The following is a 27,364-nucleotide window of genomic DNA, read 5'->3' as shown; positions in this document are numbered from 1 at the left end:
CCGCTCTTCTTTCTCTCCATTATCCGGTATCGTAGGTAATTTTCCAGCAGCGTGTACCACCGAACGCGGGTTACCAGCCCATTGTTTATTTCCTCCGCTAGTCCTCGACTTCTCTCCGCTCTCTCTCTCTCTCTCTCTCTTCTCTCTCTCTTTCTCTTTCACTCTCTTTCTCTTTTCTCGCCCACCCTTCTCGTCTCCTTCGCTCCGCGCCGTTTCTTCCTTCTCGCCACCCCCTCGCCCCCGCCGTCCTTTCCATCGGCTTCTCCGCCTGTTCACCTCCTCCTCCCCCTCGTCGTTCCATCCCCTCTGTCTCTTCCCCTTTCTCCCTTAGTAGCTACAACTCTCGTCAAGCCACCGCATTATCCCACCCTCTCACACACCGGTATTGATTCCGTCATACCACCCCTGCCGTGAAAGCCAGAGTTGCTCTCTTTGTGTGCGGCCGTGCGCGGCCGTGTGTGGCCCGCCGTGTTCCCGTGTGTTCGCGTGTATTTTAGCCAGCGCCGCTCCACCCCCACACGCCCCTGCCACGGTCAAAGCGAACCGGAGAACGCGACGGAGGCGGTTTCATAAATTACGCTAAATACCAGCGGGTTACGCGACGATACACGCGTGTGACCGCGCGCGTGCATCGCGGTCACGCATCCACCCCCTCGTTACCACCCGCCGCCCTGTCGTTGCGCAGCCGAGTCCCAGCGATCGGCCGACAGACCATCGCGATGGCGACTGCCGAATTTCCAAGGAAAAACGCTCCGTTCCGCTCGATTAACCCTCTACTCTCGGCTCCAGGAACGCGTTTAACCGGACTCCCGCGTTCCTCGCTCGGCTATCGCGAGCACCGTGAAATGCCTTTTAATTCCGCGCGTCCGGCCGGAAAGTTGCGTGCGGGTCGATCAGTCGGCGGATATCGATCCCCGATCGGCTTCGGTAAACCGCGAGGAAATTGAATCCGCGAATCGCTGCATCCCTCCACTGGAGGAGGACCGACGATCGAGAGATCGCGCGCGGAACCACGAGGCGTAAAACGACGCACGGTGCCGAATGCTGCAACCATCGCGAAGATTCGATTATTCGTGGAGACGCTTAATTAGTAATTTAATTAGCGATACGGTGCTTCGGATAGCGCGACGATAGTAGGACGATAGTAGGGCGATAACGGGACGATAACGCAACGATAACCCGCCAACCGCGAATACCTGATGACAGCGAACGGTGATAGAGACGAGAGATCGGTAACGAATGGCGGGTCGCGTGCACGCGGATTTTCGCGAACGTCGACGGGAAAGCGCGAAGGAAGGAGCGAGAATGTTTGCCACTCCGCGACTTCTTCGTCCCCTTAAAATTCACCCCGGCATTCTTCCCGCGACAGATTTGAATAATGTAGTAGGCGAACGGGGGTCGGGCGAGACGCTACCTACTCATTCCCCAACCCCGGTGGCTCGGAGAGCGTCTTGGAGATGGAAAAGTTGGGAGCCGCGCGTGCGATGGAAAGCGAGGGAAAGCGAGGGAAAGCGGCGGAAGAGGGTAAGAGAGCGGGAACGCGTTTCCGGGATTCCTGGTCGTTCCCCCACGGGACATTAAAGTCATTAAGTGCGATCTGGAAAGCCCGACACCGGTCTTACGAAGCTGTTCTCGGTCCATCGACTCCCCGTTATCTCGAGGATACTCGATTTAACTCGGAGCCGCGATTTACGGCCGCGATTACGCGTGTGGGACGCAACGGTGTTTAATAACGTTTCAACGCCCACACCGGCTTTTTTCTCCGCACCCACGACGCACAGACGCAAAAAGATCCAGAGCAGACCCCTCGTTTCGACCGACTCCCGTTTCACTCGCGATCTTCTAATTTTAGAGCAGCGAGCAACCGCGTCTGGCCCACTCGCTTCTTTCGCCAAACAGCACCGATCGATTTCCCGACCGAACGATCCTCGCGCGGAAAACCACCGACGACCGTCCACCGTGCCCCCCTCGAAGGGAGTCGCGATGCGAGCTCCGGGCGCGCGAAGACGTCTGTCCATCGCGCACGCGGTTCCTGCTATTTTCTCTCCGCTTTATTTTTTAATCTCGCAAAGAGGAACGCGCGACGCGACTGCGAGAATCACGCGAGTCGCCTGTGCGACGCGTTTCATCGCCGCGTGGCAACCCGTTATCGTTTTTACCTCGCAGCCGGCTGATAACGAGCCTCGGGCAGGACTAATTAATTCCTCGGGAAAAGCCCGGACGTTTTTCCCCGATCAGAGCCCGGCGCACCGATCCAGTCGGTAATTCCCGCTCTCGTCCTAACACCGGCTACGAAAACATTCCCCCGATCTTCGCGGCTAATTAATTTACACCGTCGGGCAAATAACCACCTCGAGGCTAATCGATCTAACGAATATCCGACTCGAGGGCCCTTTTCCCGATAATCCCTACGCGAAATTCCCAGCGCGCGGGTACGCGAGTCTCCCTCGCGCTTGGGCCTCCCTCTGTATCTGTTCGAACGAGACGAGAAGAGAGGAAGAAACTGAGGGAAATCGGAGGAGAAAAGGCAACACCGAGGGACGCAAGAGGAATTCGACTCGTCGAGTTCCGACGTCTGCCATCCGATTAGTCGAGCCGACAGCCACGGTGAAAACGAGGTCAGAGACGAGAACGAGCGGCAAAGACGGCCACTGCGGCATGCATGCACGCACGCACGCACGCACGCATGCAGGCAGGCAGAGCAGATACTACGCGCACCGACACGCGCGCGCGCCTCGACGGAAATGCGGCTCAACCGTGGCGACTTTCCGCTCGGCGACCGGCGCAATCGCTCGGTTTTCGTAACGAAGATATCGCCGTGGAAACCACCGCGGCTATAACAAAGACGCTGACGTAAAAATTACGCGACCGCCTTCTTCTCGATACCGCGTTGATTACTCGCCAACGAGACTCTCGCCAATTCTCCTCGGAAAGCGGAGCAGCCGAGTGAAATTGTCCTTGTTCTTATTCGCGTTAGGCTCGCGCCACGGGCCATCCGCCGAGGGAGACAGGACCAGCCGAGTCGCTGCTTCCACGAGGTTAGCCATTCGCTTTCAAAACGCCGTGATTAATACGGATATTATCGTGCAAGCGTGCGCGAACACTGCCAGCAACCCGGTACCCGCCCATTTATCCGCCACGGATAAATAAATATACGCCGGTTCTTCTATTAAGCGAATTTCAAAGTTATCCGTCCTGCTGTTAACGCGTTAATCCTTTCGCGACGGTGAACCTGTACCGTATTTCGCCACTTTTCGCCACGGCGCCACTCACCAGACTCCGCCATTTTCTGCTTTGTTTAACGCCTGTGCTAACTTTAGTTTCAGGTCGCTATTGAATTTAATATATACATTACTAATACATATTACATGTATATATATTAGTCATTATTAACCCTTTGCACTCGAGAGGTGACTCTCAGTCACCATTTAACCCTTTCCACTCCTTTGTCGAGTTACACTCCACGTTCTTCGATTCCTTATTTACTGAACAAGAAAAGAGAAGATAAGTAACTATTTGAATTACTTAGATTCGAAATATAAATCACAACAATGCTTGAGACCTGTATTTAATATTGTAGAGATAGGGTGGAACACGAATAATATAAAACTATTTATTAATCATAAAATATAACATACAACGCGCCGTGACGGTAAAGACTACGAATATAATCTATCTATTAACTAAACTCTTGTAACTACAACGACACAATTATACCTAACACGAATACAACTAACACCTTTTCTCACGACTCTCTCTACGAACTCTAATATACTACACGTACTACGACAGACTCCACACTCTCGCCCTTGCATCCCTATTTAAAACCATACATTCTATCCTCTTTCATACCTATTCTCTCTTTCCAATCACACTTTCCCACGCACTCCTTGCAATCTTACCCTCAGCGGGTCACGTAGCCCAAACACTCAAACGCATTCCGAGAGACACTCTTCACTTTCATCCGATACATTCATAAACATCCCGTCCACACGATCCTAGCGCACGATCATTCGTCCTTTCGCACGCACTCTAGGATAACACGCTCATCCTGCGATACCACAATATAATCAGTAAACAAAATTCTTGGATATAGGTAGCAATAAAGGCACCGATTCTATAAAGTAAATTTCAAAGGAAATACTTAAAATAGTAGGGAGTTATTGGCAACAAAATTGAAAAATAATTCGGAGTGCAAAGGGTTGATCGGGTTCTAAAGATCGGCGTTAAATAATATATCAAATTTACAATTACCTAACGATGTGTGGAATGTGGAAGAAAAATAATTCTACGCCTTAATTTGCATATGATTTCTCATTTACCATTTTAAAAATATCGTCGACTTTGTGACAGAAAGTCTTCGAATTACTACTTTTCTGTAACGAAAAAGTAGTCGAGTGCAGAGGGTTAAGTTTACGTATTAGTAATACATATTGGTAATTATTAATATATATATTAATCCTTTCGGTATGAGCGCGCTGTCCGCCATGACACTCCCGCTGTACGACATGGTCAGTCCCCTCTTTTGTATAAAGATTTTCTTAAGCGTTAAATAAGAACTGTGCTTAATAACAGTTTCCAACTAGTATTGTTTGTAGCTTTAATATTAAAAGATATTTATATAAAATTCTACACAGATGGATGATGGATATATCCGGCGCTCGTCCACACAGTTCATCGGATGGATGCTTGTACCGAAAGGGTTAATAATACATTAATATAATTATGATTTGCCATATATATACGACAGTCACTTATTATACGTATCCTTCTCAATACGCGTTAAACGCGAAAGCTGAATCGGCAAGAGCGCGAAAATAGGGGCCAAAATATTTACGAATTTTATCTGACCCAACTTGCATCTCTTCGATACTGTGTACACTTATCTCCCATGCTCCGTGATAAGAATTCCGAAGTTGGTATCGAGGACGTAATTATTTACTTTCTCTTTCGGGTACCATTGAGTGAATAATTCGATCGAGAGGAGACGAAGAGGCTGGAGGACAGAGTCTTACTTACAAGGAGAGTGCAAGTCTTTTGGGTCATTGATTTAGTCGAAACTTTGCAGGTTTATAGATTTGTTCAGCCGGTTCGAGAAAATGTACCATTATAAGGCCAACTACTCGTTTTGGAGATATGAATGAATGTTTATTATTCTTAATGAGGGATTTCTTCCGAATAGTTATCGATGGTTATCGATAGTTATCAAGCGGATTGTGGCCTAACGGCAACATCCGAAAATTGCCACCAGCGTGGGAATTTTCGAATATCGCCATTAGGCCACAAAGGCACTTGATAAATATTCGAAATAATTTTGTAATTAAATATAGTAGTATCGGATTAACCCTTTCGCTTCAGTCCGCCAAAGTACCGTCACTGAACGGAAGCGCGCGGCAGAAGTGTGCACAGTGTGTGTGGTTTCTGTGTATTTTTGAACGTTTTCCTAAGTCTTAAATAACAACTGTGCTGAATAAAACAATCGTATACAGATTGCACTGTTATAAGCATCATTTGGATGCCGGATGTATGGGGTGCCCCGTAATCAGGAGTCATCGCGGGGACTCTCGAAGTGGCTCTCGAAGTGAAAGGGTCAGTAAGTCGAAAGGAATTTTGATTCTGACTATATCTTATATTTCTTGTCGATATAAAATAAACGGAGGCTCGAAGCCTTCCATGATTCATGGTGCAAACGGTGCACTGTCAAAAATCGTGTGTCGTCGAACCCTTCGGCACGGTTTCTATAGACCCTGTGACATCCACTGCGTCACTCAACTCAGCTTCGAGAATTAATAAACTGCATGGTTCTTCGAAGCAAGGATAGATCTCGATGCATAGTGACGCCATCCAAATAAAGATTCCTCTCGCAAAAGTCAATAATAATACTCTAATCGTAAATATCTCGAAAACCATTAAGTAGTTACCCTGATGATAACATATTTTCGTGAACTGGCTGACTAAATGTACAAACCTGCAAGGATTTGCAGTCTCCTTGTTAGATGACGCTTGCTAGGCAACAGCGCCGATGAAATCGGTGGAATTTATAATACCATAACACCATTTACTGCTCCAAATACGCGAGCTTCCGCAGTGCGAAGTTCGTAAATGTCGCGAGCGAGTCGGACCAAAGGTCAGAGCGTTAGAGGAATGGAGGCAGCGACCACGAGGTAATCGACGCCTACCTCTAAACTTTCGCGATCGAACTGACCCTGTTTTTCTCGCAGGAAACTCTACTCCCTGGGAACAAATCCGGAAGAGTCAACAGAGAATACGAAGAAAATTAAAAAAGAATCGCGATCCTTGAAGCTTTGAATACGCGAAGAGTCGGGAAGACAAAGTTGGACGATTGCAGAGGAGAAACGAAGAGAGAGAGCGAGTCGTATCTAGCCTAATCTACGATCTGGCGTGTACCTAACATTGGCGCGCGACTACGTCGCATACGCGCGTGTCGGAGCAGACGTCGGGACGCGCGCGCGCGCGCGAGCAGAGAGAGATATGACCACGCGCAAATGCAGCTACACACGGACGAACGGCTGGATTACGTAAACCACCAGGCGGGTATAATGCGATCAAACGACCTACAAATCACGGGCTTCGCTTTCCGCTTAACGCGAGAGCACGACTTAATCCTATAGACGATCGGTAGACGATGATCGCGAATGGTGAATCCTCCTCCGCTCCGATCCCACCGCGAATTAGCGTGCCTCCGATGCTCTTTCCTCTCCGATCACGCCACCTAGCCACGCCGATTCTACGTCCACGACGCGTCGTGACCTATGGACCAACGCTTCGCAGCAATCGACCTCTGCGAATCGAGAACGCGGCTCACGGATTCGCCATTTTCGACTCCAAACTGGGTCTAGACGCTGGGGACTATTTGTTTTATCGAGGCACGGAATAAATTCGAACGGAGAATTGAAAATATTGAAAAGATAAGTTTAGACAAAAGTCGATCTAGAATGTAAGAGAGGAATAAATAGTTTACGTCGCGGCCCTAGGGCCCAAGTTAAGTGGGGGACTGTTTTATGTCACTGCCAGCGTCTCTAGACTCGTGGACACTCGTTGTCACCTGATCACCACTTGGGTGAACCTTAGCAAAGGTCGATAAATCACCCTTAAGACGATGGGCATGAGGGCCCAAATTGTTTAAACATCCACCACTACCGAAGGACGTCGAAACTAACACACGCTTCCAATATCATTCACGATCAATAGGAAGATACACATCCGTCACTTACGTTTTACAGCAACCAACCAGTAGACATACGAAACTTGTAAAACCACCGAGACAGCAGTGATCAGGGAATCCTCCCGTATCGTGACCAGGTAGTGGTAGGGTCCAAGATGGACCCACGATGATCAATTCAGAGCTAGAGACAATTACACATCAGAACTCCTTAGTTCACCTCTAACCAGGTCTAGCTCTATTAACCCTTTGCGGACAGAGCGGTTTTGAACAAACTATACCGTGGGGCCCAGGACTGTCGCGATAGTCATTCAAAACTAACAGCGCTGATTTTTACTTCAACGCAATTTTCGTTTATAGCGACGCTGGCAATAAAGACATAAAACATTTAACTTGGGACGTACGGTCCTAGGGTCGCAACAGTGTCCTAGGCTACATATATGAGCCGTTCACTGTACAGATCGATCAGCTCCACTTTTTGAAGAATCTTAACACAGCACACCGCACGTCCCAGAGCGAACTATACGGTTACCACCGCGCTCGGGGAACACAAACTGCATTTTTCGGAAATACCGAATAAGAGGCCTTAAAAATTGGTGAATTTTATTGTATGTTGTGCTTTATAGAAGCAGTTCGTCAGTGTTTGCAAACAACTCGAAATGAAGATAGTGCAAGTAATAACCGAAAACGAGAAACGCGTTGCTAAGGTCAAAATGGAAGATCTCCCTGATCGGTCGGCTAAGTGTTAAATATAAGGATTTATGACTATACCAAGTGCTGTGACACTTAAATTTAAGATTTTTCAAAAAGTGTAGTTAATCGATTTGTGCAATGAACGACTCGTATGTGTTTCTCGACCACAGCAACGTGATTACGTGGGAGACATTGTTGAGTCCCTGGGCCCTATCAATTATTTTCACCGAACAGGTATATTATCGTCCAAAAAGGTGTCTTTGCAATACACAAGCTCTCTTTCGCGATCACTCGACACAGTCACAGACATCGCGTAAAAACGATCCTTCCACGTTGTCGTTTGTTCCTTTACTCGCATTCTAGATGTCGCCCTGAACGCCCGAGTCGAACCCGACGCCGCTGTTTATTATTCCTCAACTTTCCGAGAAGCGGCCCAAGCGTTCCCGTGCATTTGCTTAGAACTAAGACCACACACCCATTCGCCCCGGTTTTAATACTATCTCCTCCGCTAAAGTCCTTCCCAGCTCGCAATACCACAATAGGAAGCAACCGGGATGAATTTGGTCAAGGTTCGTGCCCCTTGCCTGCGACCATCGATCAGGATTCAGTGGTGAAACGTGACCAGAGAGACGTAATGAATTTCCAGCTGCCAAAACGCATTAACGATCGAACCTCGTCGATTGACCCTGTGTCATCCTCGACGTCGTCGAATCTCCGTGACCAATTCCCATGATCGAGGGAGGAAATCGCGATCAGGAAACCAAGAAAAAACGAAGGAATTTTATACACCAGGACAGAGCTGTTACCTTTGCAACTGTTACTGTCCTTTGAAACACAGAAATCCATCAACGAGCAGAGCAGAGAGGCTTCGAAGTTGGGCCCCAGACTCGCGTTTCTCTTCGAGGCTTCGAGGACGAACAGGTAGACGGAGGCACACGCGCGCGGGAGAAGTTATCGCGTTAAAAGGCAGAGAAACGGAGGATGCTCGAAGGCATTAGCGATTAAGTAATGGAATTACCGCGTTCGCAAAGATCCCGACGTCTCTCTGTCGGAGTTGGCGAGCGGCGCGTAGGACAAATTGTTCGCGGCGTGGCGGCACCGTGGAAAAATGGATTACGCTTGGTCCTGTTGGCAAACAAAGGAAGAGCCGGCGGTTATACGGCGGGTAGAAAAAGCGGATCGTAATTCCTGTAATTGCCCGGCGCGTTCGCGATTTAGTCTTTTGTCCGTTACGCAACCAGCGGGGGGACGCGCGCGACGCATCGTGTGCCGCTCTTGTCCGCGTCTTCTGTCGCGTTACGTCGCTATTAATATAGACAAGGCGTTGTTCATTGCCACCGGTCGTTCGCGAGCAAACCGACCGTCCTGGTGGAACAACGAGTCCGTGTGCGTACATCCACGATGATCCGAGGGGCCCCCCCGGTTAATTAGCGCGTTATCGCGAGCGTCGCTACCCGCGCGTACTCCCTCGTACCCCTGGCTAGCTCCAGCGATCTATTTCGGCGAGAAACGACGAGAGACGACGGATCGGTGAGGATAAGGAGGCGAAGAAGACGAAGAAGGCAGAAGGGGCGCAGTCGTCGCGGTGATTATTCTTGCGAGCGAATTAAACGAGGACCCGGGGGGCGAATTCCGTGCAACAATTTCCGGTAAAATCGACGAATCGTTGGTGGGCGGGCAACCAGTGCTCGGTCCCTAACGAGTACGTGACGGTAGCTAATTAGGTTAATTGAAGGCGTGAGACACCGACATACCGCCGACGTTGTCTCGTATCTTCCTAGTAAACGATCATAGAACGCTCTCCGACCTGGTTCTCGCCGATTCCGATCTGTACGATCCTTTAATTATTTGTTTAATCAAGGGACCGGCTCGTACTGCGCCGCACGAAACGGCGCTCCATCTAGATAGCGGTATTATACGCGGACACGGGGGACCGTAAGCGCCCCGAATATTACGTCGAAACGAGGCTAGCGGTGTCGCGTTCCGGTCCAAGGACTCGCGGAAAAATCCCCCATTCCGTGGATATTACCATATTGCGTACGGGTGACGAGATATCTCGTCCTTGGCAAGCCTAGCGTTATGGCTGGACGACGAGATATCTCGTTTTCAGGTTTCTTCGACGCGATCGATGATTTAAGCAATTAACCCTTTGCACTCGAGGGGCGCTCTTCGGTCGCCGTTTAATAAAATTTCGAAGATCGATATTAATTAATGTGTGAAATTTAAGATAACGCAACGGTGTGCGGGGTATCGAAATCAAAGGATTCTACGTGTCAATTATTATACTATCTATTATTTACTGCTCAGAAAAGTATCGTCTACTTTACAACAGAAAATCTTCCAACTCCTACTCTTCTTTAACCCTTTCAGCACTATGAACCCATATATCGGTTCTCACACAACCATTCGATTTGGGCTATGAACGCTGTATAGCTTTATAAAATAATAATTTCGAAATAGTTTACAATTAATTTGGAATATTACCGAAACGTGCTTCGTCGTAAGAAGTGGGGGTCCAACAGCGCACGCTTAAGGGTTAACTAAAAAATCATCAAATGCAAAGGGTTGGAAATAGGTTACCAGGGTAACGAAGTCTCGCGTATTCTAATACCTTATGTGAATATTATACTAAATGCGAATTAAAATGTGCATATATGCTATATAACGTCACTAGGTCGTTCTTACGATTAGTGACGATTCTTTGAAGATTTTGTGTTTGGTTTCGAAATATAAAAGTAAGTGGACTGTGTTTCTATCTTGCTATCGCGTGTTCGTATATTCTACGAGCTAATAGGTCTAGCCTTTATGTAGACCAGTGGTAGGGCTACGTAATTCGTAATTGGATGTTTCCGAACTTGAGGTATAAGGATTACAAGCAGAAAAACAAACTGAATTATTCCCCTGCAGTTCAGGTACTTGGCGTATATGAGTCAAGCGTCAAGGTGTCATCGTGTTTCACCCAGGTACAGGGTCGGTAATATGGTTTTCCCTGATGACTAATATAAGACCGCCGAAACGGTATTTCAAGGATTAACATATTGTGAGAGTACGTAAGAGTATGCGAGTTCCGGTTATCGATAAGGCGACGTAGATGACGAACACGTAGCAGTGATAACCGAAATCTTAAATCGAAGCAGCGATCCGCTTGATCTTTGTGATGAATTAACAGGTTGACTGCCGGGGGGGTCACCGGTGGGCGGCACTCGACTTAACTGTAGCGCCGTGGGGGCCATCGGTGACCCCCAGTACGAAAAATACATTAAACACAATTATATAACTCATCTTATCTGCTGTAAATAATATGCATGGCATAATAAAAAATTCACGTTGACACCATGGGCAAACCACGTAAAATGCGCGCAGCAGTCAACGTGTTAACAAAGGGGGCCCACCTTTAACCCTTTGCACTCGACAGACGCTATTTAGTCAGATTCTAAAGATGGATTTTAATTCATATATCAAATTTACAATTACCCAAATGTGAGAGGAGTCTTTGTTTGGACGGCGTCATCCTGCATAGGGATCTATGTTTGTTTCGAGGAACCATCCAGCTTATCGATTCTCGAAGCAGGATTGAGTGATGCAATGGATCGTCATAGGGCTTATAAAAGGGCTGGCTGAAAGGTTCGACGGGATAATTTCTGACAATCCACAGTCTGCATCACGCATTTTAGAATATTCGAGCCTCCGTGCATTTGTACCGCAAGGAAATACAAAATATACCCAAAGCTAAAGGTTCGACTTATAAATCCAATCCTCACTACACAAAGATGCATGGACTATCGAAGTAAAATAATTCTACGCCTTAACCCTCTGCACTCGAGAGGTGACGCTCAGTCACCATTTCATAAAATTTGGAAGATCGTTATTAATTAATATATCAAATTTAATGTAATGCAACAGCGTGCGAAGTATCGAAGTCAAATAATTCTACAATTCTATTATTATACAATTTTTCATTTACTGCTCAAAAAAGTATCGTCAGTTTTTTAGTAGCGAATCTTTGAATTTCTACTCTTCTCTAGTCAAAAAATTGTCGAGTGCAAAGGGTTAAATTGCATACGATTTATTATTTACCGTTTTAAAAATATCGTCGACCTTGTGGCACGAAGTCTTCGAATTACTATTTTTCTGTAACGAAAAAATCGCTCGAGCAGCGAATCAGAGAGTTTTACGCGAGAGACGAGAGCACGTGTGTGTATCGTATCGAGAAAAATAAAATCGAACCTTCCACCGAGGGTTAGGCTCATTTTAACCAAGCCCTCTCTTCCCTCCTCGCAATATGCATCGTATAAAGTGTTTCCGAATCGCTCAAAAAAGCGCGGGCCCTGGAAGCGCGTTGCACGAGGAGAGTGCCCCACGCAATGTGTTAAATTATCGAGAAAATTTCCAATTCTATCGTTGGAGAGGAGTTCGTCTCCGTCCTGAACGAAGAGAAAAATTCCACGGAGATCGAGGAACGATCCAGAAACAGATGCGTCGCAGACCACGCGACGCCAACCTTTCCGAAAGCCAGCTCCACGTCTCCGAAGCGAGAGGACACGTCCCACGAAATCGGTGCGTGGGGTACTTAACGCCTAACCTCCACCCCTGTCCCTACCAGCCCGGAAAACCCGACGCCATAAGCGATCATACCGTAAACAGCGTGGCGCCGACCTTTCCACGTAGAACCACTCCGAACGATATCGATCCACCGATTATTCCTCGATTTTAATTCACCACCAGCTCCGCGAACACGTTTCTCTACTCCCCGTTTCTCCACTGGTACAATCGACGTTTATCGCTCTCCGATGACTCGAAAGCTGGAAAATATTTCCCAGATTTCCCACCCTCCACTCCCTAAACCGTTCGAGAAAACGACGGAACGCGATCCGAATGCTTCCCGTTCGTATCTCCGCACCCTCGCCGTCCTCAGACACACGGAGGGGGGCACAGGCGGATCGCGAAAACGCGTGAATCGCGAGCACGCGAGGGGTGTGTTCCGCGAAACTGCCGCCTCGCGTGCAATCCGAAATCTCCGTCTCGCGTTCCTACACGCGAGACGTTGCATTTCTTCCGAGTCTCTGGAAATTCCGTTCCTCGAGACATCGCCAAGCTCTTAGAGGCGCTCCGCCATCTTGCGGCCGACTTCGCCGGAAGGCAAGGTCAACGAGGCGCAGCCAAGTTCCGGTTTAGAGATTATCGCGATCCCAGACGTTTCCGTCCACTGCGAAACGCATCTCTGAAACGATATCGTCGAATTTCTGTCGAGCTTGGAAGAGCCGAATCGAACCTCTAACTAGACTCTGTCCCCTGTGCCCCATGAATCCACGCGAGAAATGTCTCGGGATAAAAGGTAAGACGATTCTTCCGAACGTGACCGTTTTCTTCGATCGACGGATAAATTTTAGAGTAAACACCAGACTAGACGCAATTTTGGAAATACTAGTATAGTTCTCGATGCAACGATGGCACGTGTTTTGCAATGGTCCTCGACGCGGCTAGCTCTTAACCTTTTCGCTCCTGAGTTTGGAAGAGAGTAACAAATGCCTTGTTCCGAATTAATTTAACCCTTTGCACTCGAGAGGCGCTCTTCAGTCACCATTTGATAAAATTTCTGACATCGATATTAATTAATATGTGAAATTTAAGATAATGTAACAGTGTGAGAGGTATCGAAATGAAATAATTGTAAGCGTTAATTATTATAAGTTTTTTATTTACTGCTCAGAAAAATCTCGTCAACTGTATAGTAGAAAATCTTTGGATGCCTATCCCCTTTTAGCTAAAAAATCGTCGAGTGCAAAGGGTTAACAAATTACACAAAATTTCTCTTTCATGCTAAGAGATAACAGGACACGATAGAAGAGTTGGATTGCGTTCAGAAAAAATTTTCTAAGCTGTAACAATTTTAAAATCCATGGACGTTATGTCACGTCCGCGATCCAGCTATCAGTAGGTGTGAAAGGGATTAATGAAATAACAGGAAAAATTGCGATTTTTATGAATATTTTCGAAAAAATATCGACTGGAGTTTATGGAAGAAGATACAAGGTAAATCTGTATTATTCTGTATAAATTTCCTAGCACCGGGTTAACACTTTGACTGTGAGTAAATGGATAAACTGATAAGAATATTTATCAAACACAATAACAGCACAACATAAATTATAACTAAATCTCGTAAAATAAATTCGCTTCTAACTGCGATATAATCTCTCGAGGACTCCTCACACACAACGTCTATATGTAATGACTGTCATTCACTTACTGATTGTTTTTTCGCGACTCTGTCATACTCGTCACACACACATTCTTTCACATAAACGTTCCTCACACTCGTACCACGCATTCTATGACAACCATTGCCACATTGACTGCCACTAAGGGGGCCATGATAAAATTTCCATTATTCTTACGATATAATGACGAATTATTAAACAATATGATGCAAGTTGTCTTCTATTCAGAGTTCTCTATTTATTTACGTTGTTCAAATATTCAAAAATTGAATTAGAAAAAAAGAAGTATTAATTTAAAAAATTACTATCACCGGACACTGATGACCACCCCATGGCAGTCAACGTGTTAATCTGGAAAATATTCAATTTTTGAAGAAAAGACTAGCCAACAATATTTCCCTGACTTTTCGGATCAACGTTAAGACAGGGGGCTTCAGGGGGGGCTTCAGGACCGGCTTGAGACGCTGCTCAGACGGCTGTCGTAGACGCGGGAACGTTGGCTGGGAACGCACGGTGCTCCAACGAATTCGTAGGAATATTTAAGCAGTCGAGACACGGTAGACGCGGGGTTACGTAAACGCCATTTAATCCAGCGGAGATAAGCGGCGGAATCGAAAGCTTTCTCCGCAGCCGACGCGTCGACATAGCGAAGTTTTCGAGCGAAAAGGGCAGAGGCATGTCCAGATTCGCCTAAGCGGCGAGTATCGTTTACCTCGCTTCTCTTCCGTGTGTCGCGCGAAAGAAAGTTGCTCCAACGAGATTTCTACGACCCGGCAAACTCGTTCGTTACGACCCTCGATCGCGATGGATACGCGCTCGATTCGCGCGAATTAACTGGTCCTGGTAAGGATCTACGACAGCCACGAATAGATTCTATTCGATTAACACTAGACTTAAGGAACCCGTCAATTTGACGGAAAGGTTGCTCCAATATACGATGGTAACAAATTTAGTTAACTTATATTAAAACCGTTAATATAATATATAATTGTTTTTAAATTAAACTAATCGTTAAAAATAAAGGCACGTGGTTTATTTTTAACGATTAGTTTAATTTAAAAACAATTATATATTATATTAACAGTCTTAATCCTTTGCACTCGAAAGGTGAGCTTCAGTCACCATTTCATAAAATTTGGAAGTTCGATATTAACACTAGACTTACGGAACCCGTGAATTTGACGGAAGGGTTGCTCCAATCAGCGGAGATAAGCGGCGGAATCGAAAGCTTTCTCCGCAGCCGACGCGTCGACATAGCGAAGTTTTCGAGCGAAAAGGGCAGAGGCATGTCCAGATTCGCCTAAGCGGCGAGTATCGTTTACCTCGCTTCTCTTCCGTGTGTCGCGCGAAAGAAAGTTGCTCCAACGAGATTTCTACGACCCGGCAAACTCGTTCGTTACGACCCTCGATCGCGATGGATACGCGCTCGATTCGCGCGAATTAACTGGTCCTGGTAAGGATCTACGACAGCCACGAATAGATTCTATTCGATTAACACTAGACTTAAGGAACCCGTCAATTTGACGGAAAGGTTGCTCCAATATACGATGGTAACAAATTTAGTTAACTTATATTAAAACCGTTAATATAATATATAATTGTTTTTAAATTAAACTAATCGTTAAAAATAAAGGCACGTGGTTTATTTTTAACGATTAGTTTAATTTAAAAACAATTATATATTATATTAACAGTCTTAACCCTTTGCACTCGAGAGGTGAGCTTCAGTAACCATTTCATAAAATTTGGAAGTTCGATATTAACACTAGACTTACGGAACTCGTCAATTTGACGGAAAGGTTGCTCCAATATACGATGGTAACAAATTTAGTCAACTTATATTAAGACTGTTAATATAATTTAAAAACAATTATATATTATATTAACAGTCTTAACCCTTTGCACTCGAGAGGTGAGTTTCAGTCACTATTTCATAAAATTTGGAAGTTCGATATTAACACTAGACTTACGGAACCCGTGAATTTGACGGAAGGGTTGCACCAATTATACGATGGTAACAGATTTAGTTAACTTATATTAAAACTGTAAACCCTTTGCACTCGAGGACCTTTTCGTTACATTTGTGGATCTTATAATTTGAGAATTTCCTGCTGTGAAACGATATTTTGAAAACGGTAAATTAAATGTCATATGCAAATTAAGATGTAAAATTATTTTACTGATACATTCCAAGTATCATTGCATTATCCAAATTTGATATATTAACACTAGATTGCCGGAGCGAAGTCAATTTGACTCATTTACGATTTTATTGCTATACATATAGAAAAATTAAAATAATTTTGTTTAAAACATATGTTGGTTTTTCATAGAATTATAAAATGTATACAAATAATAATTCCTTATCCCTCTTCATTCCTTAGTTCCAAAAATCCATATATGCAATACCTATTTTGACGAATGTGAGTCAAATTGACTCATTAAATATTTTGAAAGTTGGTCGTTTTACACACAAGTAACTTATTTCTTGTGCATACAAATTTTTTGTAAACAATCTGATGCGAGAACTTTCACGTTCAAACCTGTCAATTTACTAGTTTATGGCCCCTTGGCCCACCGAGGTCCAAGGGTACCATGCGTGCGGACTTACGTTGAGGCAGGCCCCCCTTGTCAGCCGAATCCCAAGTACCGTTACGCAATAGGGGTCGTATTGCTTGGCAAAAATCGGCGGAAAATGTATTTTAGAAACAGAATATACATGCAAAAATTGTTTCGAATAAAGTTTCTTTAAAATAAAATTTTATTTCTTTTTAAAATCTTCAATTTTTATGTTTGAGTCACATTGACTCATTTCAGGCAAAATAGATATATACCGAACCCCCGGAAATCTAGTGTTAATTAACATCGTTCTTCAGAATTTGATTAAATGGTGACCGAGGGTCGCCTTACGAGTGTTGGAAATCTAGTGTTAATTAACATCGTTCTTCAGAATTTGATTAAATGGTGACCGAGGGTCGCCTCACGAGTGCAAAAGGTTAATATAATATATAATTGTTTTTAAATTAAACTAATCGTTAAAAAAAAGGCACGTGGTTTTCTTTACCTGTCAATTTGACAGGTGTCCTTAGAAATAGATATATAGATAGCGTTCGTAAATCTAGTGTTAAACGTGTTCGTAAAAATACGAAAGTACGAATACTCGATTGAGCATAATCGATGTCTAACGTAACGATCCCTGATCATGAAGAAATCAAGAAATATTGTATTGCTATGGCCATTTCAATTCCTATATAGGTTTTTGAAGGAATTAACCCTTTGCATTCGAGAGGTGAGCTTCAGTGACCATTTCATAAAATTTGGGAGATCGATATTAATTAACCCTTTGCACCCGACGATTTTTTCGTTACAGAAAACTAATAATTCGAAGACTTTCTGTCACAGAGACGACGATATTTTTAAAATGGTAAATGAGAAATCGTATGCAAATTAAAACATAGAATTATTTTTCTTCGACATTCCACGCATCATTAGGTAATTTTAAATTTCATATATTAATTAACGCCGATCTTTAGAATCTTAAATGGTGACTGAGAGTCACTTCTCGAGTGCAAAGGATTAATATATCAAATTTAATGCAATGTAACGGTGTGCGAGGTATCGAAATTAAATAATTCTACAATTCTTTATTTCCTGCTCAAAAAAGTATCGTCAGTTTTTTAGCAGAGAATCTTTGAATATCGACTCTTCTCTAGCTAAAAAGTCCTCGAGTGCAAAGGATTAATCGTGTTGACATTTTCGACTAATATCGTTCCAGACAAACTCGTTCCTTACGATCCTAGATCGCGATGGATACGTGCTTGATCGTGCGAATTAACTGGTCCTGGGAAGGATCTACGACAAACATGGGTAGCTTCTATTGCACCTAACGTGTTCGTAAAAATACGAAAGTACGAATACTCGAATGAGCATAATCGATGCCTAACGTAACGATCCCTGATGCATCCATCGTGAAGGAATCAAGAAATATTGCTTTGCTATAGCCATTTCAATTCCTATATAGGTTTTTGAAAGAATTAACCGATCGTGTTGACATTTTCGACTAATATCATTCCAGGCAAACTCGTTCGTTACGATCTTTTAACTGGTCCTTGGGAGGACCTACGACAGCCATAGGTAGCTTCTATTCGATTAAACGTCTTCGTAAAAATACGAAAGTACGAATACTCGATTGGTCAGAGTCGATGTCTAACGTAACGATCTCTGATCTATCGATCACTGCTATTTTCGATTCTAGTTGAACAACTATTGGGCAAAGTATCAACGGCAATTGGTTAACGCTCTGCACTCGACGAATTTTTGTCTAAAGAAGAATAGATATTCAAAGATTCTCTGATATAAAGCTGACAATATTATTCTCATCAGTAGATAAGAAATCGTATAATAATTAACTCGTAGAATTACACGATTTCGATACTTCGCACACTGTTACGTTACCGCAAATTTGAAATATTAATTGCAAGCGATCTTAGAATAGACGGTGTAAACAGTCAGGCGACAGGCAGAGTCTCCAAACCCATCGATGGCGAGACAATCGGTCGAGGAGTGTCGAACCTTCTCTAAGGACCATCAGTCGAATAAAGACCTTTGATGAAGAAAGTCTTCTGAATCACTAGCCCTATCCCCTCATCCTTTCGCTACGTAATTAATATTGATCTCCAAAATTTGATTGACCCTTTGACTACGGCAGACTTTGAAACGCACCGGTCGTACCACACGGGTAGAAATTCATTTACAATGTCCATGGAGAACGGCAAAATTTTGGGTAGAGACGCGCCCTCCGTGTGAGAAAAGCAAACTGTGTTGAGCGCTTATATGCGCCTCCCGTATCACAAAAACAAAATTTCTGAGCGCGTATATGCGACCAGGGGATTAAACGATGACTGAGAATCGCCTCTCGAGTGCAAAGGGTTAAACCACGCGACAAAGGGTACATATGAAACGCCTCGCGAGGTAAATGCAACAAGGAATAGCTCGATTCGTCAGCTGTCAGACCGATTGGGCACCAATCATTACGCCACGAAAACCTCTTAATTTAAAAGCCCGTGTCTCGCGAGATATCGATTTCGCGCGTACATCGACGCGTTTCCCGATTGAATGATTACATTCCGGTGAATGATTACATCGTTACACGACACGCGGATGACAAACGCGATCGAAAGAAGCGACTTCGCGAGGACGAAAACGCGCTGGTTACAGGAGCGAAAGCCGCTACTGGGGAGAAGGAGCCGGGAGAAAGGCGGGAACAGACAACTTCTCGCAACTCGACACCTGTACAAGGCGGTAATATTCTCTCGGTTACCACCGCAGCAGCTTTCAAGGTGGCGACGAGGACGTTTCCACCTGCCCGCTTCTGTAAACACGTCCGTGTACACGGCGGCGGGCGTGGAAAAGCAACGAGCAACCTCTTATCCGCTGCGCGGGGACAAAACGCGGCCGGAGCGTGGACGGCAGGGGTGCGTTCGCCCCTGAGACCGCGACGCCACCGAGCTTTCGCCGCACGCCGCAGTCAAGCTCGAGTGTCTCACCGCGGCAAACGCGAACCACCGTCTTCCGCTCGATTAAATTCGGCATACCGGGATGGAAAAACGTCCGGCGAGCAACGAGTCTAATTCGCAGCTAGCCGATACTCAAGCCGATTCAGAAATACAAAATTCAGAAATAGAAAGAGGGAGAAGAGAGAAGACAGAGAGATATCGGTATCGAGAGTTTCTCGTGTGAAACGATTTAACGGGATCAAGGGGGGCTCGTCGTAGAGAGGTGCAACACGCGTGTCGATTAATTTCGCGAGGTGAAATAACGCGAAGACGGACCTAGCAGCGGTTAACCCATTCGAGACCGATTTCCGAGGCTACGAGACCGGTTGCACACCGTGCGTGCAGTGATAACAATGAGCATTTATCAGTTAATCTGAGTAGTCGCTACTGGGGACCGTGTTCGAAAAAATCGTCGTCTCGAATGGGTTAACACGTCGAGTGCGGCGCCGATTTTGCTATACTTTCCGCTCAGGCGGCAGCTAGCGAGCACTTGATGCCGAGCGCTCAAGTATACCGAAGGGGATGAGCAGAAGATTACTTTGTTTCACTTTGTCGTTTGGACTGTGAGAATGGTACAGCCAGTGCACAAATATACAAATTATAAACAGAAGACAATGGGGTGGGGAATGCCAGAAAGGCAAAAAGGCGATCACCAAGAAACGATCAGTCGAAAAAAGCCACGGAAGTGTAAAGATTTACTTTAGCAGAGGGAATGAAATTTTTACAATATATTAATTGTCATTGATCATTTAACCCTTGACAATGCCAGTCTTACGCACCGATGATGATCAAACGAAAAATTCGCTGTCAGTCCCTAGAATCCACACCGTCCAAACGAAAAGTCTACTGTCAGTTCCTAGGGACTGACGTAGCGCTCAACGTGTTAAAGCGTTAACCCCTTGCATTGCGCTAAAACTGAAGAAAATCCGTGTGCCCGAATATGGTCGAGGAAGGAGCCGAACGGCGGAACCCAAGTGTCGAAATTTGAAGCACGATATCATGACTGAGTGCGAGACAGTCGCGAGCCCATTCGAGATATTCATATTTAGCCCGAGATTAAGACCACGAGTCAGACTCGGGATATTTACGTTTGGCCCGAAATGTCGGTAACGAGTGAGACTCGTGATATTCACGTTTGACCCAAAGTGTCGATCACGAGTCAGACTCGTGAGATCCTCGTTTGGCCCGAAATGTCGATCACGAGTCAGACTCGTGATATCCATGTTTTTCATGAAATTAAACGACGAGCCTGACCGATGACATTCAAGCCTTGTATTTCCTTTTTGTAGTTCCTCCAGCTAACACCATCTACCGGAATTGGAAATTAATAGAGGTCCTGACTCTTTACCCTGGAGGATTTGTAGAGGTGGAGGACAGGAAAAACAGAAGAGTTCAGTGTGCTTGGAGTGTGCGCGAATGTTTTGTTAAAATATTATTCTTTATAAATAAAGTAATATAGCAATTTGTGTTGACAATACCGAGTTTTCCTTCAGCGATCGAATTTCTATACCACATGGGTCTATTTTATTATCCGAAATCCTGTGCCGCGAAGAGTCGACAGTGTATCCCGTGACAGTTGCGGTCAGAGCGTCTACTATGCACGAACTAATTCCTAACTTCTTCGAAAATAAAAAAAAAAAAACATTCTTTGGGCATCTTTGGGCCCGAATTCGTAACTTTACCACACCGCGATAGGGTTAAACGACGAACGGGTGAGGCGTAATCTTCGCGACGCGGAGCAAGGTCTCCACCATCCGGTCGTCGTGATCGTCTCGCGAACGCGCGCGGCCGAGCGCATTACCGCGGGACGTATCGAAGAAAAAGCTAGCCCTTCGTGTCTCTCTCCCTTTTCCTCTACGCGGTCCGAGCGTCTCGGTGGCTCGCGGCGCGTCGCGAGCGTTGCTCGCTCTAAATCACGACTTTTCGCCGTGCGAGCCAGGCTACATGGAAATGCAAATGCGCGCCGTTAATCTCGGCAATAAATACGCGCCTGCTGCTCAAGTTCGCGAACGTGGCCGCGGCGTAGTCGCGCCGCGAGCCCTCTCGCCGTCTCTCCTGCCGCTCTCCTACCGCTCTACCATCGCTCTCTCCCTCTCTCCGACTCGCTGCGCGTCTTTATTTCCGATCGCGAAACGCTCCTCTTCGCCCGCTTGCACTTCCGATACGACCAACGCTGCTCCTCGCCGCGATACACCGATAAACACCGCTCGCTCGCACGACGTTCGATCCACGCCCGTCCCCTTTTCTTTCCGCGCCGATCGTCCTGAATTCGCCCGCGGAGTTCGTTGCTCTCCCGCCGCGAGCACGCGTGCACCGATATCGGGCCGAATTAACGCGACCGGCACCACGCGTTATCGAGAGACGCGCAGCTTACGGACCCCAGCGAGCGCGATAAAGCGACGCGAGCGCCAAGAGGATCTGCTAGAAACGGCGCATCGGCCGCTAGAAAGCTAGAAACGCCTCCTTCCGTGCATCCTCCGGCTTCTTTCACGCGCGCGCGAGTTTTTGCCCCCCTCGCCTTTTAGCGTCGCCTTTCTACGCTTCTTGCCATCGAGCCTCCACGCTTCGCTTCGGCCGCGCGAGAAAACAAGGTCGCGACTGCATTCTTCGCCGAGGCTCGCTCCGCGTCTCGTAATCCACTCGATGTACTATCGTCTAGCGTAGTCGATTTCGATGGTACGTTTAAATCCACCGACGGACGATCCCGTGATCGTAGATACCGTTCGAGGAAGCGGACCGATGGGAGTCGCAAAATTTGATCGAACGTGCAGCAGGTGCGTCGCGAGAGGCTCGTAAAACGGTTATTAGGAAAGTTTAAAAGTCGCGGAACACCTGTTGAGTAGCGAGAGAGTCGGCGAAGGCGTTCGGGGCGAGCGACTCGCTCCTCGCGCGAGAAATCGTATCCCGAAGACGATTCTACCCTCTTCGCATAACCACGCGTTTCCTATGATCTAGTCTCGGCTTTTAGCGTCGTGGATTATTTTTATTTTCCAGCATCTTGGACGCGTCGGTGTCGTCGTTCCGACTCCATTTGCTCGACGCAGGGGTCGTAGGATCGGAAATAAACGCGGAGGAACGGCGCGGACAGAACTGGAACCCGGGGCGAGCAAAGAGGAAGAGACGATGTTTACGAGCCACGGGAGAGGAGAGACTGGACGAGCCTCTCGACGTGGCGGTAACGATCGTATGGGATTTCTCTATAGACCCTTCGGGCAGCTGCTACCGCCTAGGTATATACGTCTTCCAGACTCGGGGATGAAATCGGAACACCCCGAGGATCGTGGCTCGGTCCAAGGACCGACCAAATGTTTCCTCCCGCCTCGGGACGAAAGGCAAGAAAAAGGAGGAGCACGACCGATGCCATATGGCACCAAAACGAGCTATCGAGACGCTAATACCCAGACGAACCGCTGCGAGACTCAGCCTGAGAGACTCTAGGCAACTCGGCCACGAAATAATCCATGGCACGTGCCCGTTTAAATCGAAATTCTGAAAACGCGAATCGAGTCGATTCCCAACCTGATTTTCAGGGAGCAACTCGTCGCCGAGGAGTTCCTCGCGCGGAAACGCGATTGACTAACAATTGACTCACGATTAATTCACGATTGACTCACGATTTACTGACGATTGACTCATAATTATCTCCCGATTGACTGGAAATTGACTCACAATTGAATGACGATTGACTCACGATTGACGCACAATAGACTCACGATTGACTTACAATTGACGCACGATTGACTGACGATGGACTTACAATTAACTCACGATTGACTTACAATTGACTTAGAATTGACTTAAAATTGACTAACGATTGACTGACGATCGATTAACGATTGACTAACAATTGACTGACAATTGACTCACGATTAATTCACGATTGACTCACAATTAACTGACGATTGGCTCATAATTAACTCCCGATTGACCGACGATTGACTTACAATTAACTCACGATTGACTGACGATTGATTGACGATTGATTGACGATTGACTTACAATTAACGCACGATTGACTGAAAATTGACTTACAATTAACTCACAAATGACTAACGATTGACTGACGATTGACTTACAATTGACTGACGATTGATTGACGATTGATTGAAAATTGACTTACAATTAACTCACGAATGACTAACGATTGACTGACGATTGACTGAAAATTGACTTACAATTAACTCACGAATGACTAACGATTGACTGACGATTGACTTACAATTGACTGACGATTGATTGACGATTGACTTACAATCAACGCACGATTAACTGAAAATTGACTTACAATTAACTCACGAATGACTAACGATTGACTCACGAATGACTCACGATTGACGAAAGGGAATCGGTTCGATAGGCTCCGGATTAAACTCCGCGGAATATTCGCCGTGTCTACTTTCTCGGTTCTCGGACACGACGCGCGATCGAAACGGCTACGGGGACATGTAGGGTACCGCAACGTTTCGCGCTGATAATCGCAACGCGGTCGCTGATCCTTGCCTCGATCGTTGGCGATTTTTCGAGACACGCGATGCGCGTTTTGACACTCGGAACACGGAGAAGGAATAAATAAAGACTTACCTGAAGAGCGGAGCGGAGACGGCGTGCGGATTTGCGTGATGGTGAGCGTGGTTGTGGTGGCCATGGTGATGGTGTCTGGTATCAGGACCACCTCCTGCTGCCGCCTGTTCGGCCTGGACCGACATCGCCGCGCGGGCCTGTCGTTCCCGCTCCCGAAGCCGGTCCCGGTCCACGCTGAAATCGAAAATCGTTCCGATTAGTCCTTCGTCCAGCCTCCGGGATAATCGCGGGATTATCGATTCCAACGACCTCGCGGTCGCTCGGCAATCGTTCACTCGATACGCGTTTATCGCTGCCGACTGAAACGCGCTCGATAACGGAAGCCGATGTGGTACGCGTTACGCCGCCGACTCGCTGCGTAAACTCGTTTGCGCTCCGCGTTTTCCTTCTTAATGGGAAATCCTGATTTCTCGCGGCAAGTTAGTCTAGGTACCGTGGGCAGCTCGGAAAAAACTCACTCCTCTGTCATCGACTGTGATCTACCGTGTACCTATCTCTAAGTTTTCTAACCGTACAAAGTTTCCTAAATCCTGTCATCTATCACGACATGACAGAGAACTCCCGTCTGTATGACTATCTTCTTCCGAGCTCTCTACGCTACAAAACCGCGCGAAAAATACCGTGTATCGCGTTGCGTGCCGATGTTCGACGTCCGTGACATTGCCCCAACGAACGTTCTATTCTAAGTCGATTTCTTTAAACAAAACCCCGTCGCGTTCCTATTCACGCTCGGTCGCCATTTTCAGCGGTTATCGGCTGATCGGATCGGGTGAGAAATCGGCAGACGCGACACGCAGCCGGGAACAGCTCCCACGATTGGAGAAACAGCCGGAAAGGGAACTACTAGGAAAGGTAGGCGAATAGACAGAGATTCGTGACGAGAGAGAGCAGCTGCAGCTGGCGCGAACACCTGTTTAGTCGCGTTTCCGGCCACGACGACGGCGACGCCGTGATCGCGTACACCGACGAACACCACGCTCGCGAATTATCGATTCCATCGGGATCGCGATCAACGACTCTACTCTCCGAAGTCCAATCAACAGTCTGTTCTTCTTTGCTTCTTACCACGCCAGCGCCAAATCGAGTTACGCGTTAGATTATCGCGATGGGAACCGGCACGATCGATCGCTTTTCGACTCCATTCCTCGTCCGGTGTTCGTTATTATTATTTATTATTAGTTCCACGTAATAAAGAATCGCTAATTTCCGTCGCATTGTTAATCCCCGTTTATTCGCTAACACGGTTCGTCCAGTGGATTTTTCGCGTGTACCGGAAGTGCATCGGAGGGCGTGGGCCGAGGAAGATGGAGCGCGAGAGGTCGCTGGAAAATTCGCGGGACCTCGGATTCGCGACTCGCTCGATGGAGTCCGGGGCCATTGGCCGACGCAGCCGGCGACGGGACGGGTATTACCTCGTTCCTCCGCGCCCGTGTATCCCTTCCGAGTTTAGATCCCACTGATTTCCCGCTTGCTAAAATCCACTCGCCCGTGTCCCACCCCTAGCGCCCCCTTGCGTCCCCTTGTGCGAGGAACGCGGTACTTTCGCTACTGCCGAAATTCTCCGACAAAGGGATCACGTTAAAGCGATCTACCACGATCTACCGCGATTTACCACGATCTATTTTTCGCTACTGCCGAAATTCTCCGACAAAGGGATCACGTTAAAGCGATCTACCACGATCTACCGTGATTTACCACGATCTATCGCGATCTAACGCGATCTACCACGATCTACCATGATTTACAGTGATCTACCGCGATTTACCGCAATCTACCTCGACCTACCGCGATCTACCACGATTTACAGTGATCTACCACGATTTACCGCGATCTACCGCGATCTACCACGATTTACAGTGATCTACCGCGATTTACCGCGATTTACCGCGATCTATCCACGATATACCGCGATTTACTGCGATCTACCACGATTTACCACGATTTACGACGATGTACCGCGATCTACCACGATTTACAGCGATCTACCGCGATTTACCGTAATCTACCACGATCTACCGCGATTTACTGAGATTTACCATTATTTACTGCGATCTATCGCGATTTACCACGATCTACCACGATTTACCACGATTTACCACGATTTACCACGATTTACCACGATTTACCACGATCTACCGCGATCTACTGCGACTTACCATTATTTACCTCGATCTACCGCGATCTACCACGATTTACAGTGATCTACCACGATTTACCGCGATCTACCACGATTTACAGTGATCTACCGCGATTTACCACGATCTATCCACGATATACCGCGATTTACCACGATCTATCCACGATATACCGCGATTTACTGCGATCTACCACGATTTACCACGATTTACGACGATGTACCGCGATCTACCACGATTTACAGCGATCTACCGCGATTTACCGTAATCTACCACGATCTACCGCGATTTACTGAGATTTACCATTATTTACTGCGATCTACTGCGATCTACCGCGATCTACCACGATTTACCACGATTTACCACGATCTACCGCGATCTATCACGATTTACAGCGACCTACCGCGTGTTACCGTAATCTACCACGATCTACCGCGATCTATCGCGATTTACCACGATCTACCACGATTTACCACGATTTACCACGATTTACCACGATCTACCGCGATCTACCACGATTTACAGCGACCTACCGCGTGTTACCGTAATCTACCACGATCTACCGCGATCTACTGAGATTTACCATTATTTACTGCGATCTACCGCGATCTACCACGATTTAGCACTATTTACCACGATCTACCGCGATCTACCGCGATCTATCGCGATTTACCACGATCTACCGCCATAATCCGATGCGAATATCCGCGTACACGAGTATCGGCACGAGATTCGAGATATCCGTAACTCCGAGAGATTCCCTCCCCGACGGTCAAGGATGACGTCGGAAACGATGACGACGATCGTGGAGATCCGAGAGCAAGCACGGTAGGTGCAAAAGTGCTGACAGAGTTGGTTTGTTTATTTGTTTATGATAATCCCGAGCACGCAAAGTGACGTGGCATTACGCCTCCTAGCCGAGAGTCGCGCAACTCGACGGTGACTAACGTTATGGACACACATAAGCGACGCAGACGCAACGAGAGCATTAGAGAG

At 46.6% G+C, this 27,364-nt stretch overlaps 1 protein-coding gene across 1 annotated transcript in view; it reads right to left on the bottom strand.

The window, feature by feature from the left end:
- lilli (AF4/FMR2 family member lilliputian) overlaps positions 1 to 27,364 on the bottom strand; it is a 155,445-nt gene that overhangs the window by 67,375 nt on the left and 60,706 nt on the right. The window contains exons 3-5 of the mRNA XM_017910859.1: positions 24,234 to 24,407; positions 7,236 to 7,367; positions 7,067 to 7,157 (exon numbers count right to left, since the gene is read on the bottom strand). Coding sequence (XP_017766348.1) covers positions 7,067 to 7,157; positions 7,236 to 7,367; positions 24,234 to 24,407 — 397 coding nt within the window. The remainder of the gene's footprint in view (positions 1 to 7,066; positions 7,158 to 7,235; positions 7,368 to 24,233; positions 24,408 to 27,364) is intronic.

The sequence above is a fragment of the Eufriesea mexicana genome, unplaced genomic scaffold (genome assembly GCF_001483705.2).
Source record: "Eufriesea mexicana isolate 0111107269 unplaced genomic scaffold, ASM148370v2 scaffold107, whole genome shotgun sequence".
Classification (NCBI taxonomy): domain Eukaryota; kingdom Metazoa; phylum Arthropoda; class Insecta; order Hymenoptera; family Apidae; genus Eufriesea; species Eufriesea mexicana.
The sequence above is the reverse complement of the archived record's forward strand: the minus strand, read 5'-3'. Positions and strand labels throughout refer to the sequence as shown.